General features: G+C 42.8%; 1 protein-coding gene across 10 annotated transcripts in view; it reads left to right on the forward strand.

Moving 5' to 3' along the window:
• Positions 1–18,245, forward strand: part of ntng1a (netrin g1a) — an 83,081-nt gene that overhangs the window by 51,436 nt on the left and 13,400 nt on the right. For 5 of the 10 annotated variants that reach the window (XM_028965846.1, XM_028965850.1, XM_028965844.1 and 2 more), the window contains exons 4-6: positions 5,367–5,539; positions 13,231–13,257; positions 16,278–16,322. In XM_028965846.1, coding sequence (XP_028821679.1) covers positions 5,367–5,539; positions 13,231–13,257; positions 16,278–16,322 — 245 coding nt within the window. The remainder of the gene's footprint in view (positions 1–5,366; positions 5,540–13,230; positions 13,258–16,277; positions 16,323–18,245) is intronic. The other 5 variants (XM_028965842.1, XM_028965841.1, XM_028965845.1 and 2 more) reach the window with 1 other exon arrangement.

The raw sequence follows: 18,245 nt of genomic DNA on the forward strand, positions 1-18,245 counted from the left end.
ATGGAGACAGACCGTCTCGGTGTTGCTGTGAGATTTGTATTCCATGTTACACCTTTCACTAGCACAGAACATGACAGTGCCTGACTGTAAAAATTGGCGCTGCAGGAGAGACGTTCACCAGTTTGAGTCCTAAGTCCCAGCGCTGTATTTTAAAAGTCTCTTTTTAGGTATTTTAAAGAGTTCATTCAGCCTTGTGTTCTACTGTGTGTCAGTGCCAGCTTCATTCTGTTTCATGTGTTGATCTCCTAATTGCTCATAGGCACACAATATAATTAATCAGGCGGCAGATTTTAGGAAGAAACTACAGAAGATCTGAATCAACTGCAAGATCTATGTGACTGATCTTAAAAGGAGAATAAATTGAATATTATGGATGCCAAATTCAGTTTTGTTAGAAATTATTATCAAGACTTCTTTGGCAATTTTAACTGATACCATGATTCTACTGACTTCTACTTTTCCTCTATACTTTAAGTCCAAAGATTTGAAATCATCATTTATGGTCTTTCATTTCACCCTGTTGGCTTCTCTAAACCACATTAAGCTAGAGTTCCTGTATTGAACGCCTTTTGACTTTTTTCTTTACTCATGATAATGAGCATTTACTGAAGCAACTTACTCGTTACTTCAGACCTGCGGTTTAGTACGGAGTTTTGTAGTGTCAATAATGTGTTCCGGATTGCCCTGATTGTGTGCAGCTGTATAGGTCTATAAATGTATCGTTGTATCATGTCCTTGTCGGGTCGTGGATTGTTGTCCTGTCTTGTATGTCCTGTGTGTTTTCTGTATTGCACTGCACTTGTTGTGCAAGTGCGTCCATCCATTCACCTTGTCTCCAATGACAACACACAATAATCTGATCATTGCTTCCTGTCTTCAAAATGGATATTGCGTAATTTGACTGGTATTGTATGTCTTTGAGCAAATTGAGACAAATTGTTTAGTAAATGTTTTTACATTCATTTGAATTAAAATTTGCATTATATGATTGCATTAGAAGCCTCGCATTAGAAGTCTTGAAAAGTATTTTATTCTGTAAAGTGTCAGTCTGGTTATTTATGTGACATTTATGTGATGACCAATATGGTTTAGGTCCATGGTGTTTAGCACCCAGAAGAGGTTGTCCGGTTTGAAGGGGGCCAATTGGTGGGAGTTTTCCAGTATATGTTGAGCTTTATTGTCTTTTTTTTGTCTTCATACATGTTAAACAGCGCTTAGTGAAACAAAAAAAACAACATTTCTCCGTAACCTGGTGCTACATGGAACATTAACATAAAGTGCAAACATGGGATACAGTCAGTGCAAGGATAACATTTAAGGCAAGTAAATAGTGCAAATACTCCTGGGTAATAATAGATAATATATTATAAACATAGACAAGGTTGTGTGTGTCACAGTCTGGAAGTGAGGGCCCGTATGTTGCGGTACCTGTTTCCGGATGGCAAGAGTGTGGTGAGTGCATGTTAGGGTTGTGTAGAGTCCTTCACTCTTCCCTTAAGGTTCAGAGATGCCCCTGAACGTAACTTCTCTCCCTGTCAAGACCAAGCGGGAAGGGCGAGGAGATGTTTGCTAAGGGCCATCTCAGGAGAGATAGCAGCCTTTTCTCACTTCCCATACCGCGCTGCAGATCGACACAAGGCATCTCCGGCAATTAGGGCAAGTGGGAGAGACGTCGAGATTCGTTTATTGCTAATGCGATGTGAAGTAAGTCAATCCAAACCATGACGCTGGAGAAGGCAGGGTGGAATTAGCCATAGGCGCCCACTTATTATAACCACCCTTTAATTGTGCCCCTGCCCCCAACAGTCAACAACACATTTGTTCACAACTCTATTTAGTTTTTCACCAACATAATGGGTCTAGGGAGTGTGTGTGTGTGTGTGTGTGTGTGTGTGTGTGTGTGTGTGTGTGTGTGTGTGTGTGTGTGTGTGTGCATTTTGTTCCGCCGCTGATATGGCATTTGACCCACATGGTTTTATTGGAATAACACCTGCACATTTGATTAAATTTAATTGCCACACTTACTTAGCTCACTTAAAGGCTGCTCCACTCAGTCGGTTTAGAGCAGACTGATTACACATGCATATGTCGACTTTGTTTGCAAGTAATTATGATTAATTATCCACTGATAAAAGTAGGAACCGAGCGCCGGAGAGGAATTTCAACCAAAACAGAGAAAAGAGTGAAAAGGAGGGAGAGAAAGGGGAGCACTGTTGTTGTTGTTTTTTTGTTTTTTGGGGGGGAATTTTAATAATAATATTAGTGGCGGAACTGCAATATGTTGTCTGGCTCTCGTTGTCAATCACAATTCCATTATCGTGGAGGTCACAGACTCTGCCGCTCCAGGCGAGTCTTGCGTGGACGCACGTGGCTCGTTCTTCTGCTCGTCTCTGAAAGATAAATAAATAAATTACCAACTATGAACTGCGTCTTCTGCAGACTCCTGCAGGTCAAGGAGAACCTTTTCTCTCTTTTTTTTTTTTAAAGACGTCTTTGACAGAGATTGAGAACCAGAGGCCGTGTTCATTTAGTGCCGCAAGTTAAGTTCCCTTTCGGTGTGACCAGCTTCTGAAGGAAGGAGTTGAGGTAAAAAAAACAGACCTGTCATGTTGCACACGTGTAGACCCCATTTACAACCAATGCTCTTGATAGAATTGTATGAATGAGGCGCACATGCAGCGCCAACAGGAGCGGATTTGTCATTAAACTCTAAAAAGGCACAGTTTTGACAGGTCTTCGGTTTCCCATGGCGACAGTTCTGAGTGAAGAGCGTTCTGTTCTTGATTCCAATGCAGCCATGCCAACGGGCAAAAAGACCCATGCAGGGCCACCTCTATTTCTACCCGTCATCCAAGCCAGCATCGCTTTAACCGCTGGGTCGAAACCTTCAGTGCATTAAAGGGACCTGGAAGTCCTCTGAATTCCCAGACCTCTGACGTTTTGTGGATTAAACTGTGACGAAACCACCCCATTAGCATTTTATGCATGAGTGTCTGAATGCAACATTGCACAAATTAACAGTCTAGCCCATATGTACATGTCTTCTGTATTGACAAAGTTTTATTTCACAGCCTTTGACGTGGAATGATTTACTTTGCTGCCCACAGTAGTGATAATAAAAATCACTTTTTTTTTTTTTTTTGTATAAACATCAGGTGGGGAATAACATGTGTTAACTCCACCCGATTTGGAGTTTTTAGAGATTTTGCCGGACAGGTGGCAGTTTAAGGAATGACGTCTTGATAATCGCGAATGCCCGGGAGCGTAATGCACCCTTCTGAAAGCCCCCCTCAATAATGAGATGCAAATCAGTCCCGTCTGGAGAATAATGGCCCATCATTTATGCATGGAATGTGTACCTGCAGGGGCGGCAGACTCATCCGTCAATGAGACGTGCTCTCGGCGCATCGCGTCAATCCGTCCGCCCCAACACATCCCCTCCGCACACAGAGCCGTAATGGCTTTAATGATAGGCCGCATAGTCTCACTGAGCGAGATTTACATTGCGAGGCCTTTCCATTTTACCCTTGTAATCACTCCAGAGACGAACTTGAGGGGAGTTATTGGTTTAGGGGGACCACTGGTTTCTTACACTGTCATAGCTATCTGCCGGATCGGTTTAAGCATCTTAAATCTGAACGCTGGCTGTGACCGGATCAACAGTGCCAGCTGTCACTAAAGTCTCTTTGCCAGGGAAAGCGTTGGGCTGTCTAGACTTTCATTTTATTAATGATTTTGTGTGTGTGTGTGTGTGTGTGTGTGTTTGATGCCAGTCTGCTGTGTAGAGAGAAAAGGGAATTAACATCACTCAGCTGCCTTAAGATTCGCGTCAGAGTTTACATTTTAATGCTTCTCAGGCGTCACGACGCTCGTGTATTTTCTTAGTGCTTTGGGACCGTTTTACCCTTTTCCAGTCTTCGTTTTAATTTGTGGTGATATTTGTGGTAATGACGATAATAATCTTGGAAAATGCACTGTAATTATTGTGAAGTTCATGAAGACAAATCGCCCTTTATGGGGTCATGAATGTGCATCGTCTGATAGAAATGAGTTCACCACCGGAAAGATTGAACAAGTTCTTCTTGCTCTGGGCATGTCTGGAGTTTTGCCAGTAGTGTTAACACAGCACACATGATATTCCGCTGTAAACAGACTCCCAACCCGAGGCTCCGGTTACAAACCCTGCCGATACCCACGCGCGAAAGCGGTTTGTTTGTATGCTACACACTGGTAACCTTTTGCTCTCTTGCACCAAAGTCAATGGCCTCGTCTTTATATGCCAAGAGGCAGATCTGAAAGCTAGACCACCGTGTCTGGTTGTGATCTGAGGCAAAACCATTACTCTCCCTGATGTACACAGCGCTGAATATTTAGCAGAATTTCTCTTCTGTTATTTTCTAATTTGTTCTCTCTTATTTTTGTGTACATATCTATTTTTTTCAGCAGTCGCGCTCATTAGAGATGCATAATAATTGCGCCATTACATCAAATTAACTTCAACCTTGGCACCAAGCCATGGCCATGCAACAAATCTCGAAAGTGAAAAGAATGCATGTGCCGCTGTTTGCATGGTATTAAGGAACCGTTGTCAAATTATTTTTACTATTTTAAATAACATGAAGGGCGGGAAACCGTTCTTTGTATTTTGTTGACGTCAACATAGAGCAGAGGCAACTAATCTAGTACTCTGTGGGTCAAAATATATATGCAGATTTTTGAGCCACTAATTAAGCCAAACCGTAGGTGTGAAAGCACTTGAGCCAATCAGCTTCCTTAATTAGAAACGCATTGAGGGATTTATGCATCAGGCACGAGTGCTCAGCCCGCACTTTGTGGACAACAGAGCCTGCATCTGCTGCGGGATAAAGGTTTGGGGATAGCAAATGTGTTTAAGATTTAAGCATCTTATTATGCAATTCATCATTATAATGCCCCAGCAGGCCTGCCCCCCTGCCAGTCCCCTAGTGATGCGCTGTTGGCATTATCCGATCCGAAAATGAGAACTTTTTTTTTTTGCCTTTCACTGCAATTGTGGCATCTCTTCAATTACCCATCTTCCTCGGGGGCACTTATGAGGAAGTTGTTAACCTTAGAGTAAAGGGAAAAATGTTATAAAAATGTGGATGGTGGCTTTGCTGAATTGCTCGTTCCCCTTACATTGAAGCTTATTTATTTATGTGGAAAACACAGGATGCTGGTGTGGGTGCTGACGTTCCTGTTTAGATGTTCTGTTGAAATGCAAATTTTGTCCAATGTCACACCAACCTAATTTTTTTTTCCTCTTTTGCCCTTTAGTTGAACCTCCTCATTGGATTAAAAACCAGATATACTGATGCAATCTTTTTTTTTTTCCCTCCACTTGTCAGGTGCAAGTGCAACCTTCACGCCAACAGCTGCATTTATGACAAAGAGAAGCTGAGCTGTGAGTGTGAGCACAACACCACTGGCCCTGACTGTGGCCGCTGCAAGAGGAACTACCAGGGCCGCGCCTGGAGCCCTGGGTCCTACCTCCCCATCCCCAAAGGCACAGCTAATATCTGTGAGTTTACCTGCACACACTGTCAAACACACTCTCACAAAGTTACTCTTTACAATGCACTATTGTCCCAAACATCTGCTCACCTTTTTGAACATTTCCTAAGACGTCTATGTACTTGGCATGTCCCCAGTAACAGTTGCTGGTGTGTATGTTTTGAGTGGAGAACAGGCTTATTTGACTGTTATTTAACCAGGCAGCCTCCGTGTACCACTGCGCTGCACTCCCACCTCTGGCCTTGTTGCGAGGAGTCGGGAGAGGTGGCGCAGCTGTGACAGGGGAGTGGTAGTATTCAAAGCCGTAATGCAGTGTGTCAGGGCTCAGAGACACCTAGCAGACGGCCCGGTGCTGACCAGATGGCGGCAAATAGCCACTTCAGGCCTCCAAACGCAAACTTGCCTGTGAGTGAGTGGCTATCAGCAGCCCAGTGCCATATGTCACTGTACACACGGCATCAGTTATTACACATTAATATGGTGTTGATTTCTTAATTGTAGGACTATCGTAGATTTAGACTGAATAAATAATGACAGAATGCACAGTTTGTGGGTGTAGAAAGGTTCAGGGTAGATATTACAAATCGAGATTGATAGAGTGTAGTTAAAAATTAAATTAATGAAAAATCATTGTAGCCACAAAGTCCATAGTAAACTTATTGTTTTATTTTTAAAAATCTATAAAGTTAATATATATACAATCTATCATGCCTCTGACAGCAGGGGCTCTGAAGACTGTTTGTGATTCAGAAAAGCCTGAACACTGTCAGTTTTGCAAACAACACGGCAAGCATATGGCAGCTCCCATTGAGACAAATTAGACCAAGATGAAATAGTAATTAAGATTTAATATCTTCTTATGATATACATCAACATATCTGATGTGCTAATGAGGCCAATGAATCACTTGGCTGGTGGTGACGTGTAGCCCCTCCTAGAACTGAAGCTGTCAGATCCAAAAGCCCAGTAACTCAGGAGGAAGCTGCCCTCTTCTCCTGCTGAGTGGCTCAACTTATCAAAGAGAGATGAGACGAAGAGGAGAGAAGTGCAGATCTGTATCTATGCTCAACTGCTTGTCTATCAGGAGAGGATGGGAACAGAGGGAATTATACTTGCTGAATTATTCCGTGTCATACAGCATACAGAGTGAGGTGGCACAGGTGCGAGGAAAACGGGACTTTATTTAAACAGCGCAAAACAAACCATTAACGGGGATGGGACAAAGAGAAGTGTCTCAAGCCATCAAATGCCATGCACGCCCAACGATTGGCAGCATTAATCAGACCAGAACTCAAATATATATATATAGGAAGTATATGTAGATAATCAGCAGAACGAAGAGAGGCCGGGAGTAAACAGAAAATGAGAAAACAAAGAAAACTGAAAAATGAGAGAACAGAAAATGAGGGGCATCCTTCAAATGATGTGGTCTATGAATAGTCCCCAGCTGTCAGCCACATGCGCCGATAGATTCAGCCTGTGACTTGTGACTTACCTAAGAATGTAACTCAAACCAGGAAGTGAAACGAAATTTCTGAAAGTCCTTTCACTGCATCGAGGACCCACTTAGGAGTCCGGTGTCCGTGACAGGACAGGGAGTGAAGGCACCCAAATCTAGGCTGTGGACCTTTGAGACCTTCCTCCTCATGTCCAAGCAGTTGTACAAAGGTCATATTCAAACCCTTGGACTTCCTCCCACGAGTCTCCTTAATGCCCCGTCGTCTTTGGCTGCTGATGGCCGATTTATAATACACGTTCTGCCACCACTCCATTCTTCCCCCTTTTTCCTACTGTTCCTCTCCTCCTATTGCAAATGTTGAGATGAGGAACAAAGCAAGAGCAATAAGAATGGAATATCATTTCAGTCCTATAGAATGCGTGGTTCTGGAGCAGTTTCTGTGTTTGGACCGCATCAAAGATTCGCTGAAGGAAAAGAGTAGGATAGAGCTTATCAATTACAGGTTCAGTCATAGGACCCTTAGAGCTGTCTCCTGGTGAAAGTGCTGTTCTTCAAAGCTTGCAGAATTTGAAGAGTGGACATACTGAACATGGTGCTCCTCTGTAATTCAGCTCCCACAAGCAGGATTATACAGCATGTAAAAAAAAATCCAAGTCTAACTGACCCTGAGCTGTAGATCAGACGAGATCAAAGGGCTAAAAGTGAGGAGCATAACGTGGACCCAAAATAGGTTTTAATTCCATCCCTTGACCTCGACCTCTGTACATGTGCCATAAGCTCTGCATACTTGATGCAACTTATTGATTTTATAACTCCTTAACATTTAATTATTCACCATTACAATACTCTTTGCTGCATAAATTCCAGATAACGAGATACATTGTGATCAGGCTAAAGCAGGCTAAACACTCCCAGCAAACCTCAAAAAGAAGCTTAGCAGCTATATGAAAATACATTCTCAAGTCCTAAAAGTGTCCACACCTGATGGACGCTTTTTTTTTTTTTTTTTTTTTTTTTTTTTTTTTTTAATTAGCGCACATTAGCTCAGAACCGGCAGATGCCAAGGAGAATCCGTGGTGCTTATTATCTCACCGTTCTGGAAAATAAAAACGCTGTGGTTCGGGGACTCGGCGTGTGACAGATGTATTTCCCTCCCCCCTTTTCTGGCCCTCCTCTCGCCGAGGAGTCTGGCCCCCGTTCCTCACCCCACCCTGTCACGCCGCCTAACCTGAACAAGCGCGGAGAAGCAGGCATCGCAAGAGGGTGACCGAGGCCACAGCCGCTCCAGGGTTCCCCAGGCCCTCCTGCAACGAAAAGATACTAAACGCACCTCTGTCCTTTTTACTAATTTTCTTTTTTTTAAGCGAGCGATCGCGAGGCATAATTACCAATGTTCGTATTTGTCTCTGGTGCATGTGGAGTCTACAGTAATTACATGCACATCTGAAAGGCCAGGTGGCCATGTTGTGTGCTGAGCTAAAGGGAAGTGTGTTTTTATGGACGTGTGCATTATCCGATTTATTCAATTCAGCTCTTTTGTTGAAACCTCCCGGCACCACCAATAACTCCCCGAACCTCCTGCCTTACCCTGCCTTACCCTACCCTACCCCCACTCACCAGCCTAACCTTGGCACATTTTATTCTGTATTATTATTATTAGTATTTAACCAATTCATCTTATTTGAGACTTTCACGTTTTTTTTTTACCAAAATCCATGATACAGGACTGTGAGCATCTTTTATCTCTGCTATTCTCATTCTTCGTCTTCTCCTTCTCCCACTCTCCATTTCATGTTCTCCCACCCTCTGTCTTTTCCTTTTGTTTTATGTTCTTGTTACTCTCCCTCTTGAGACCTGGCTTGTTTACTTTGCCTTATCCCCAAAACGCCCTCAGTCCCCAACCCCACGTTTCTTTCCCAACGCCGCAGTGATAGCAATCTCTCTTTTAAATATTTGTTTCTGCTGTGTCGAGTTTTTTTTTTTTTTTTTTTTATGTTTTTATGCCATGACAGGCCTGTAGTCACATTGCTGGTGTATCTTACCGGTGCATCTGGCAGGTAGCGCCACCCCACTACTCCCCACCCTCAGTCCGATGCTATCCCCGAGCACAGTGAGGTGTTTCAGATGGAGACGGTGGGTGGGAGTGGAGGTAAGGCACGATTATTGCTCCCTGGGAATTACATGGGCTCGGACCAGCCGGAATCTTCCTGCCCAGGCGCAGCAGTGGATTGTTAGAAGTTCTTGTCATGGGCTGTGGCTAAGAAAAGCATGATAGATTGCAATGAGATAGCTGCAGCCAGGCAAAGTAATTACCAACTTTGCCTTGCCTCTCTCTCTCTCTCTTTGTGTGTGTCTCTTTCTCCTCTGCACTGGCCGGGTGGACGAAAGAGTAAACATACCCGACATTGTGAAGGTCAAAATGCGATTTCATACTAAACAATATAATGAGGCCACCAGGCATTTGCTATCATTCCAATGACACCAGCAAAACAGGAAGGTGCGCGCAAGCGAGAGATCGAGCACGGGAAAGAGAGGGGGAAAAAACTGCAACAGTGGCGCCTCAGGCTAAGGTGGCCCTTCACCGACTCAATCAGCGGGTGGCTAATTGGCAGATTGGCTGTCCAATGGGAGATAGCAATGCAATCACAAGTTTAATGCTGGCCAATGGCCGTCCCCAGAGCTGAGCATTTTGGCCAACAGAAGAGTGTGATGTAGGCCAGGACGGATCTCGTGTCTCTCTCAGCGAGGGTTAATCGCCTCCTGCCAACCGCTGGGACGACGCCTGAAAAATGAACTGTCAGCACAACATGTGTTTAGGTGCATGCTTGCTGGGGAGGGGAATTTCTGTTTTCTGCTGGAGCATACAGGGTTTTGTTGTACATCATTGTGGCCTAAATTTTCTTGGGGGAAGTCAGGAAAAAGTCTGTTATATAGGTGTGATTTTAACACACATCAACAGTCAAATTGAGCCAAATCAAGATTTTTTTGTCTATTCACATAATGGTATTGTTTAATGAAAGTAAGGTTTAGGTAATTACATTTTTTTCCTTTGAATTAAAAAAAATGGTTGCAGCTTACCTAGACAGTGGTTTTGTTCTCACTGGTTTGTAGTGGTGCAGTAAGACTTTTGCACAGCACTGTATGGACGTGCACATTTTTGGTAAAATTGTCAGTTACTGTGAATTGTTAAGTGAGCAGAAGATGAACAGATCCCCAAAAGGCATAAGGTCTTTTTATGATGCTACTGTATTTTGTACAATTGTATAGTGAAATCTATATCTGAAATATGAAAAAACGATAAAAAGCTGTTTTCTCTGATATTAATTAAAAGTTATATTTTAACAGAGTACAATCTAAATCCAAAATCAGTCTCACCGTGCAAGAATCCCCCAAATAAGAACAGAAAGACTGGAAATACAGAAAGACAATAGAGAACATAATGACTTCATTCAATTAATTGTTTACAGTAACAGACCATTTAAACAGGGGTGCCCACATTTTTGTATATCTGTACAAATGGGTGACAAAGGAAAGGATGAACCAACATAAAGAGAAGTGCCCTCCATGGGTCTCCAGTTTTTGCAACTCTAACAAAGAGATGTGCACCGTTCTTCTAGAACATGTTTTAGTTTTCCTACAATTTAGCACCTCCAATTACCATACATTGTTAATGTGAACTATATGGTAAACTATGTGTATGACTATATCGCAATAGGAACAGAGCTCCTGCAAACGTGCAGAGTGATCATTTAAAATGTTCAGTGTGCTCTCATGTTTGTCATGTTGGTGTAAATGTGAGTTTGTTCATATGTTTAATATGTTTGTATGTATGTGCCCCCGTCCAATCTTGTGGACTTAGAGATTTTTAGAAGATTGGACAAAAAAAAAAGAGAATTCTGCTAAACCATAACAGGACTAATGCTTTTCCCACACAGTGCAGTTATAGTCACTTAGGCTCCTGCTATGAACCAAAATGATGGGCATACTCAGTGAAGACTGATTCCTGAAGAAAACGGATGTAATGAAGTCACTTGACACTCAGTATCTGCATTTTTTAATAGAGTACATAAGAGTACCATAAGAGTACATAGTGACACAACATTCCTACAGGATTTTGGTGCAGTAACACAACAGACAGATTAGCGCAAATAGGCTGAATGGTAAGAGTACTAAAATTTTGTCCAAACGAGCAAAACAACAACCGTTTTAAATTTGATTGAGATAACAACACACACACAATGTGTTTAAAGTGAAGTGATTGTCACTTATGATACACAACAGCACAGCACACGGTGCACACAGTGAAATTTGTCCTCTGCATTTAACCCATCACCCTGAGTGATCAGTGGGCAGCCATGACAGGCGCCCGGGTAGCAGTGTGTGGGGACGGTGGCTTGCACAGTGGCACCTCAGTGGCACCTTGGCGGATCGGGATTCGAACCGCCAACCTTCTAATTACGGGGCCGCTTCATTAACCGCTAGGCCACCACTGCCCCACAATGTGCATTGTGTGGGGGGGAAAAAGTCAACCACATGCACTCTGTTCTTGGCACTTCAGCTCAGAGACTCATCCTGAAAATCTGTATTATTTAATAAACTTCTCTGCATAATTCATATAAATATTGTACTCTACCAAAGGGAGAATCATGCAAATGAGTATATATATGCAAAAGGCTCACTGTATATGTTCTAGTATTTTTCTTATTAATGTAAATGGTGCAAAAATATTGACATTCTTATAAGATATGATATCTATGTAAAATGTTACTATTATTTTTTTGTTCACACAGGAGCCTTGCTAATGCACGTGTAAAGGGCGCGTATAATATTACAGCGGCTGTATACATTTCTGCCTTTTCAGCAGCAAACTCCCGGTGCTTATTTTGTCATCAGTTCTCCGAGCATCCGCCTCCCCCACCCAACATCACCACTACCTCTCTCCTGTTAACAGCAGAAGTGCTAAAAATAACCCTCTGCTGCCTTCTGTTGAACTTTTCTCTTGCACGCTGATAACCAGACATAATCCGAGTGTGGCCCCTGGATTGGTTTATTAGGCTTTGGTACAAGGCGTCCACACTTTTAACCATGCTTAATTGGAATTTCTTTCTCATTTCATTGTGAATGTTACAAAATCGGCGGCTTTTGAAAACTTTTCCTTTCGTTATTTCGCCTGCACTGTGTGAAGGACATTCTAACTCAGATGTTGACACGATCTGGAGAGGTCCTTCATTCCAGCTGAATACAAACATACAGCATCTGTTCCTCTCCCCTCTATCCCTCTTTCTCTTTGTCCCTTTCGATCTCATTTATGCGGAGAGACATGGAGTCTGACAAGAAACATGTCCGCCTTTGCATTTATTTTGACACCGTCCCTCTCTCTCTCCCTAATTCCGTCTTCCTCGTCTTTTGTTTACTTCAATTCGCGACGTCCTTCTGTCCCTTGTTTGCGTCCTCGCACTCATCAGCGCGGCGAATCTCCGGAGGCCCCGTTTTCTCGCTTCCCTCCCCCGCCCCCCGGTAAAACAAAAAAAAGGTCACAAATTTGGCTCCTAACTCTGTCTGTCAAGCAGGGATCAGAGAGGGAGATTAGCTGGTGTGCGTGCAGGAGCCATCCTTCCGACAGCGACGGAACATTATCAGGAAATCCTGCAGAACCCCCCCGGGGGGCCGACGGCTCCGCGGCCCGTTTGATGCCGAAAGGCGGCCAAAATGCCCGCCGCCATCCCTCCTCTCAGAGAGATGATGAAGAGGAGCTGGAGCGGACCTGATGTTCCTCCACTCATTGCCTTATTTATGCCTGTTTACACGCGCTTATTTATTCATCTGTACGCCCACCCGCTGGTGTCAAGGTTTATTTGTTTGCCGGCTCCAGGGAGCGACACGGAGCCGGGCGTGGAGTTCAATCGCTCAAATTAGTCGAACGCAAGACACTTTTCACGAGCCATCAGCATGTCTCTCAGTTTCCAGTTGTTAAGCATGCAGTGATAAGGAGTCCATATGGAGCCCTGGAGCTCATGTACACACGTCATCTCTCGTACCTCGAGAACGTTTGGAAATTGTGACACTCGGCTCAAATGATGGATGTGATATGGAATCACACTCTTAATAGTGTGTACGTGGGTCATTTTTGCATGCTGTTGTTCGGGGGAGATATGTGTGTAATTTCTCTTAAATGTAATTTCTCTGTTCAACTTCCTGCAGTTAATCTTTCTCTCCTTTTTTTTCTCTTTCTCTTTCAGGCGTCCCAAATAATATTGTTCCAGTTAGTAAGTAAATTAATACAAGGCAATAAAAACAAAACAACAACAAAAATATATATAATTATGCAAGAAGCTTGGCTTTGCTTATCATGTCCCTGAGGTCCACTTGGTGTTAAATGTTCATTTCTGATTAGGATATCGGCATGGCACATACACTAAAGAGAGACACGCGTTATTGAATTGAATTAGGAAGTTACAAAAAAGGTGTTAATTATGCTGCGGCTTAGCAGTGTGGCCCCCGATAAACAAGCACCGAGCTCTCGGCAGTATTTCTTTTCTGCTGCTGGAGCGCCGCTCATTTGCATTCTGAAATCACGCCTTTCAACGCATGCAAAACACCGCAGTTTTATTTTTATATATATATATATATATATATACACACATTTTTTTTTATTCAGTATGAATTATAAATAAATGGCACATACATTTATTGAAGTTGGAGACCTCTCTGCCGGCATAATGCTGGAAAGGTCATTTAATATAAGCAATGCAATGTCGGGCTGTATTATCTGCCGCGGCCAGGGGCCTCAGAAGCCGACGGGCGTGCAGAGTTACCGCAGCTGGGAGGCTCAATAGAAAAACAAGGAGCCGCGGAAATATTGAACAAGTCAAAGTGCATTCAGCTTTCCTTCCGCAGCCTCCCTCCCTCCGAGCAGCTCGCGAAAGAACCAGGCCCGCCGTAAAAAAAAAAAAAGAAATGGGGAAAGAGAGAGAGAAGGCCAACCATTCTTCTCAGATACGTCGTGACATTCTAATTCTACCCCGGTGTCACCATGTGACACAGAGGAAATAAGGTTAACCCACAATCTCTTATTATCGTCAAAGGCCTTCCGCTCTCGCTTGTTTTGAGGCGGGGTTTCGGTGTCAGAAATGAGCACAGGACTAAGTGGACCTAGTCACCTTTCCCCTTCCCCTGTGTCATTCCATGCATTGGCTGCGCTGTGCTGTGTCTTACATGTGACCGGAATTCTCACCCCAAACACACAGTCATGCCACACCGCTGCCCGGGTTTTTTATTTATTTATTTGTTTTTTTTTCCGTACGGCCCTTAATGGGGAGAACCAGCACACGGCACAGAAAGGACTCACCTTGTGCATCCAGAATCAGTCACACAACTCTTCCTCCATGTCTTCCTCCATGTCTCCTTCTTCACTTCTGGTAGGAATGATAACCCCACCCCCCGAAACACTTCCAAACATTTGCTTATGTCTGTGTTGGGGCATGAGGAGAGTAGAAATTGTAGAATGTCCTTGAGGAAGGCCAAAGAGCACTGGAGCTTGAGTGGAGCACCCAGAAACAGAAAGCGCTGCAGTTTTTCCTGCACTTGTTACAAGGTAATTGAATTCTTTATTGACTTTTTCTCAATTCTATTTCAAGTGTAATAAGTCGGACAGAATTTCCTATTGCGGACATTAAGGTAAAAATTAATAATATATATATTTTGTAATGGCATTTTTGCCCCTGCGAAATTGCCATTTATTACGGAAAAGATATTGATTAAAACGTGTCACTTCTCGTTTGAGTGCTCGTACCTAAATTTTAGCCCCCAACAAAATAATTCATGCAAAACAGATGTGACAAATAATGGACCTAATTAACTGCTAATGCGGTATTACGGACTTTTGATTTTATATATTTTCTCTATTAAATTCAGTTCAGGTGATTGTGGGTAAAGTGAACATGACACCCGCTCTACATGATGTTGTCATCTCCAAGCCAGTGTGCAGCAATGTCATCCCTCATTCTGGGTGCTCCAGGCAAAGCTCCTTTTTTCCCATAGCACTTTCACTTTTTAAAGCAAAGTAAGTCCTTTCTGTGCCACTTTATGAACCATCCTTTTCTGTGTTAATGGGGATTTCCCATTAAGGTTGCAGAGTGCTGAATATCACATCTAATTTGCAGGGATATTGAACAGTTTTTCCGTCAATTTATTTTCATTTTTGGTCCCTACATTACCTTCTAATGGAGCTTGAACTGAAAAAAATCTAGCTGGGAATAAAAAGGAATTCTTCCAAACCTGGAACCTTTTTAAAATTAAAATGAAAAATACATGATCTAATGAATCCAAATGAATTCATACACAGGAGATCTGTCATCTGTATTCATCTATGTGTGCCTGTGTGCATGCATATTGTTGTTACCACCGTGACCCTGCAGTCAAACCAACCCATGTGTTTCAAGTTCACGGACACATCCCCTCCCGAAACCCTCCGGTCACGCCAGCCCCCCCTGCAGTCAATGACGGAGCAGCAGTGGCCAAGATTGAAAGAGGCTTTTGGGGCGTTCGTTGGGTGCGTGTAGGGACCTTAGGGGGTTTTATTTAGGGGAGTGAACCAGTTTTCTGTGCTCCCTCTGCTTGACCTGAAGGACACTCCACCCTTCCATTTTCCAACTATATTATTTCCCTGCAAAGGAAATAAAGAATTGTATGTAATTATGAGGTTACGCCCGACAATCCATCATCTTGATTCTCAGTATCCCACATTATTTATTCATTGTTATTGTCCTTCCAGAAATACACTGTAATTAGATATTGATTGAATAATCAATTTGACGGATTGAACAAACGCCTCCTGACAGTCCTAGACTTCTATATATAGTCTTGCATGTGTACATGGGGGATAAGAAGAATTAAGGACCACCATAGCACATATAAGAGAGAATCTCGAATCAGATCTCTTTTCTGTTTACTTGCTTTCCCTCCCTCTTTTGTTTACCGCCAAGCAAAAAAATAAGCCGCAAAACACAATTACATACAATGTCTCTGAGACGTCTGCGACTGGTCTTGGGGGTGCATCTTGTGCTCGTTCTTATATATTTCTTTGTATTTATTTTTGTCAGGCTTGGCACTTCATATGTTTTGCAAGAGAGTTATGCGCCAAAACACTCAAGCCGGACATATACTGTCTGTGTAGCTGTGTATGTGTCCACGAGTCAACCCTAGTCCAGCCATTCTGTTACTGCATCTTATGTGCAGTCGACTGGGTGCATCCTAATAACTCATGGTTTCTCCCGATTGCATGCAGTTCGCCAGAATGTCTCGTCTCTAGGGGTTGCTAACCGAAACCAAGGTAGGATATACTCCAGACTCAGACAATGTACACTGGGGGGTCTCCAAAGTCTTTCTGAAATTCAGGTTTTTTGCATATGGAAAGGCCACAATCCGTGCCATGTGATATTTTATATCAGAACTTCTGACCGTTAGTTACTCTAAGGCGTCATTCTCTGCATGTTACAAAAACATAAGCATGTTACCATCAAAACAAGCAAAAGGAATATATATATATACATGAAAGCCATACTGTTTGCATATGTATTTAAACTTGGTTTTGCCTCATAGGTCTTTAAGTCATTTGGGGTAAGTATGTACCAGTTTTGGACATTGTTGCAGGGTGTTTCTAGCATTATTGCTCAAGTTTGACTTAGTCAAGTTTATGGCTGGTATTTTTAAATCTGTTTTGTATCAGAGCTTTGACTCGGCCAGTGTAGGACAACCATCTTCTTGTTCATCTTCTTGAATAATGCTTTGGCCTTTGTCCATTGCTTTGGCCTTATTGTTACTGTCTTGCTGAATGCAAGCTTTTTTGGCTTTTAAAAGTTTATACTGTTATCCAAAATCAGTCCAAAGTCATTATGATATACTGCTAAAGAATAAAAAATATCAAGTGGCAGATCGAGAATCAATTAAGGCATAATCCACTCAATGCTGCCAAGTTTGCTGCAAATTCCTGACCAGTGAAATATTGATCTCAGTGGTGTATGTTTCATGTGGGAGTGTTGCAAAAGTGTGTGGACTGTACTTGAGTTGACCTCACATGCTGAAGAGAAAATGTTGGGAGATTCAACTGGGCAGCAATCCATAAGCAACTATGATTAAAGACAATCACAAATTTCTCTCCCACTGACCCAGTCAAAGGCCTGATGTCAATGGCATCCACAAACTTTACCTGCCCAGCCTGTTACCTGCTTACCCCAAAATTGGTTCAAGTTTAGGAAAATATTTCTCTAGCTAGTATTTACACATTAATATTCTAGCATTTTGTTCTCATAAAAATAGAAAGTAGTGAATTGAAGGACAGTTTGAAATAAAATATCACATGACATGAACGTTCTTTGCTTGACATCTTCCCATTAATAAAATCTGAAAATTGTGTAGTGTTTTGTGACATGTGAAATTAACTAATTTCTTCTACCTCATATTCATATGGGCAAGTGTTCGACAGTGTTCAAGTTTGTTGTATGTGAAGAATGGGAACATTTAGCCATTAGAAATCCCCTATTTTTATCTGGAAAATGAAGGTTGGGATTTCACAAAGAAAATGTTCATCACAGCTTCCAATACAGCTAGCAGCGCTACCATACTGCATCGTGCTGAAACGCCTTTACATCACCCTCCATGAGCCCCCACGTCCAACACACACACACACACACACACACACACACACACAAAATCAATCTTCCCAGGCACCCACACTTTGACTCACTGCAATATTCCTTTGCTTATCCCCCCGTTTTAATTAGCCGTGACGTTTTGCAGGGATTGGGAATTCTATCTCAGGCCAAGCTGTAGAAGGCTGTGAGAATTTTTTTAGGCAATCTCGAGTTAATCCACAAAAAAGACAAACGTAAAAACAACTGCCGGTTATGTGCGCGCCTCTGTCTGAAGCGAGAAAGAAGCAACACTGGTGTGAAAGAGAGAGTACTGGGGACAGAACCCCAGAATACACTGTATTTCTGGACAAAAATTATTATTTTTTTGGTTCGGGTTGGTTTTGTTTTCCTTCCTGGATAGACGTGTTGGCAGTGCCACTGAGCCAGAGCGGTGCCATTTGGAGTGGAGGGTGTGGTGGGGGTGTCGGGATAAGCCCTGCGGGCTGTGCGAGAGAAAGCCCGCTGTGTTCCACTAAAGCTAGCACAGCCACAGTCACAGCTGGCCATGTTTGCATGCAGAACTTCAAAGTACTTCTCCGGCAGCAAAGGATTGTGGGTCTCTC

This window comes from Denticeps clupeoides, chromosome 2, assembly GCF_900700375.1.
Source record: "Denticeps clupeoides chromosome 2, fDenClu1.1, whole genome shotgun sequence".
NCBI classification, from domain to species: Eukaryota; Metazoa; Chordata; class Actinopteri; order Clupeiformes; family Denticipitidae; genus Denticeps; species Denticeps clupeoides.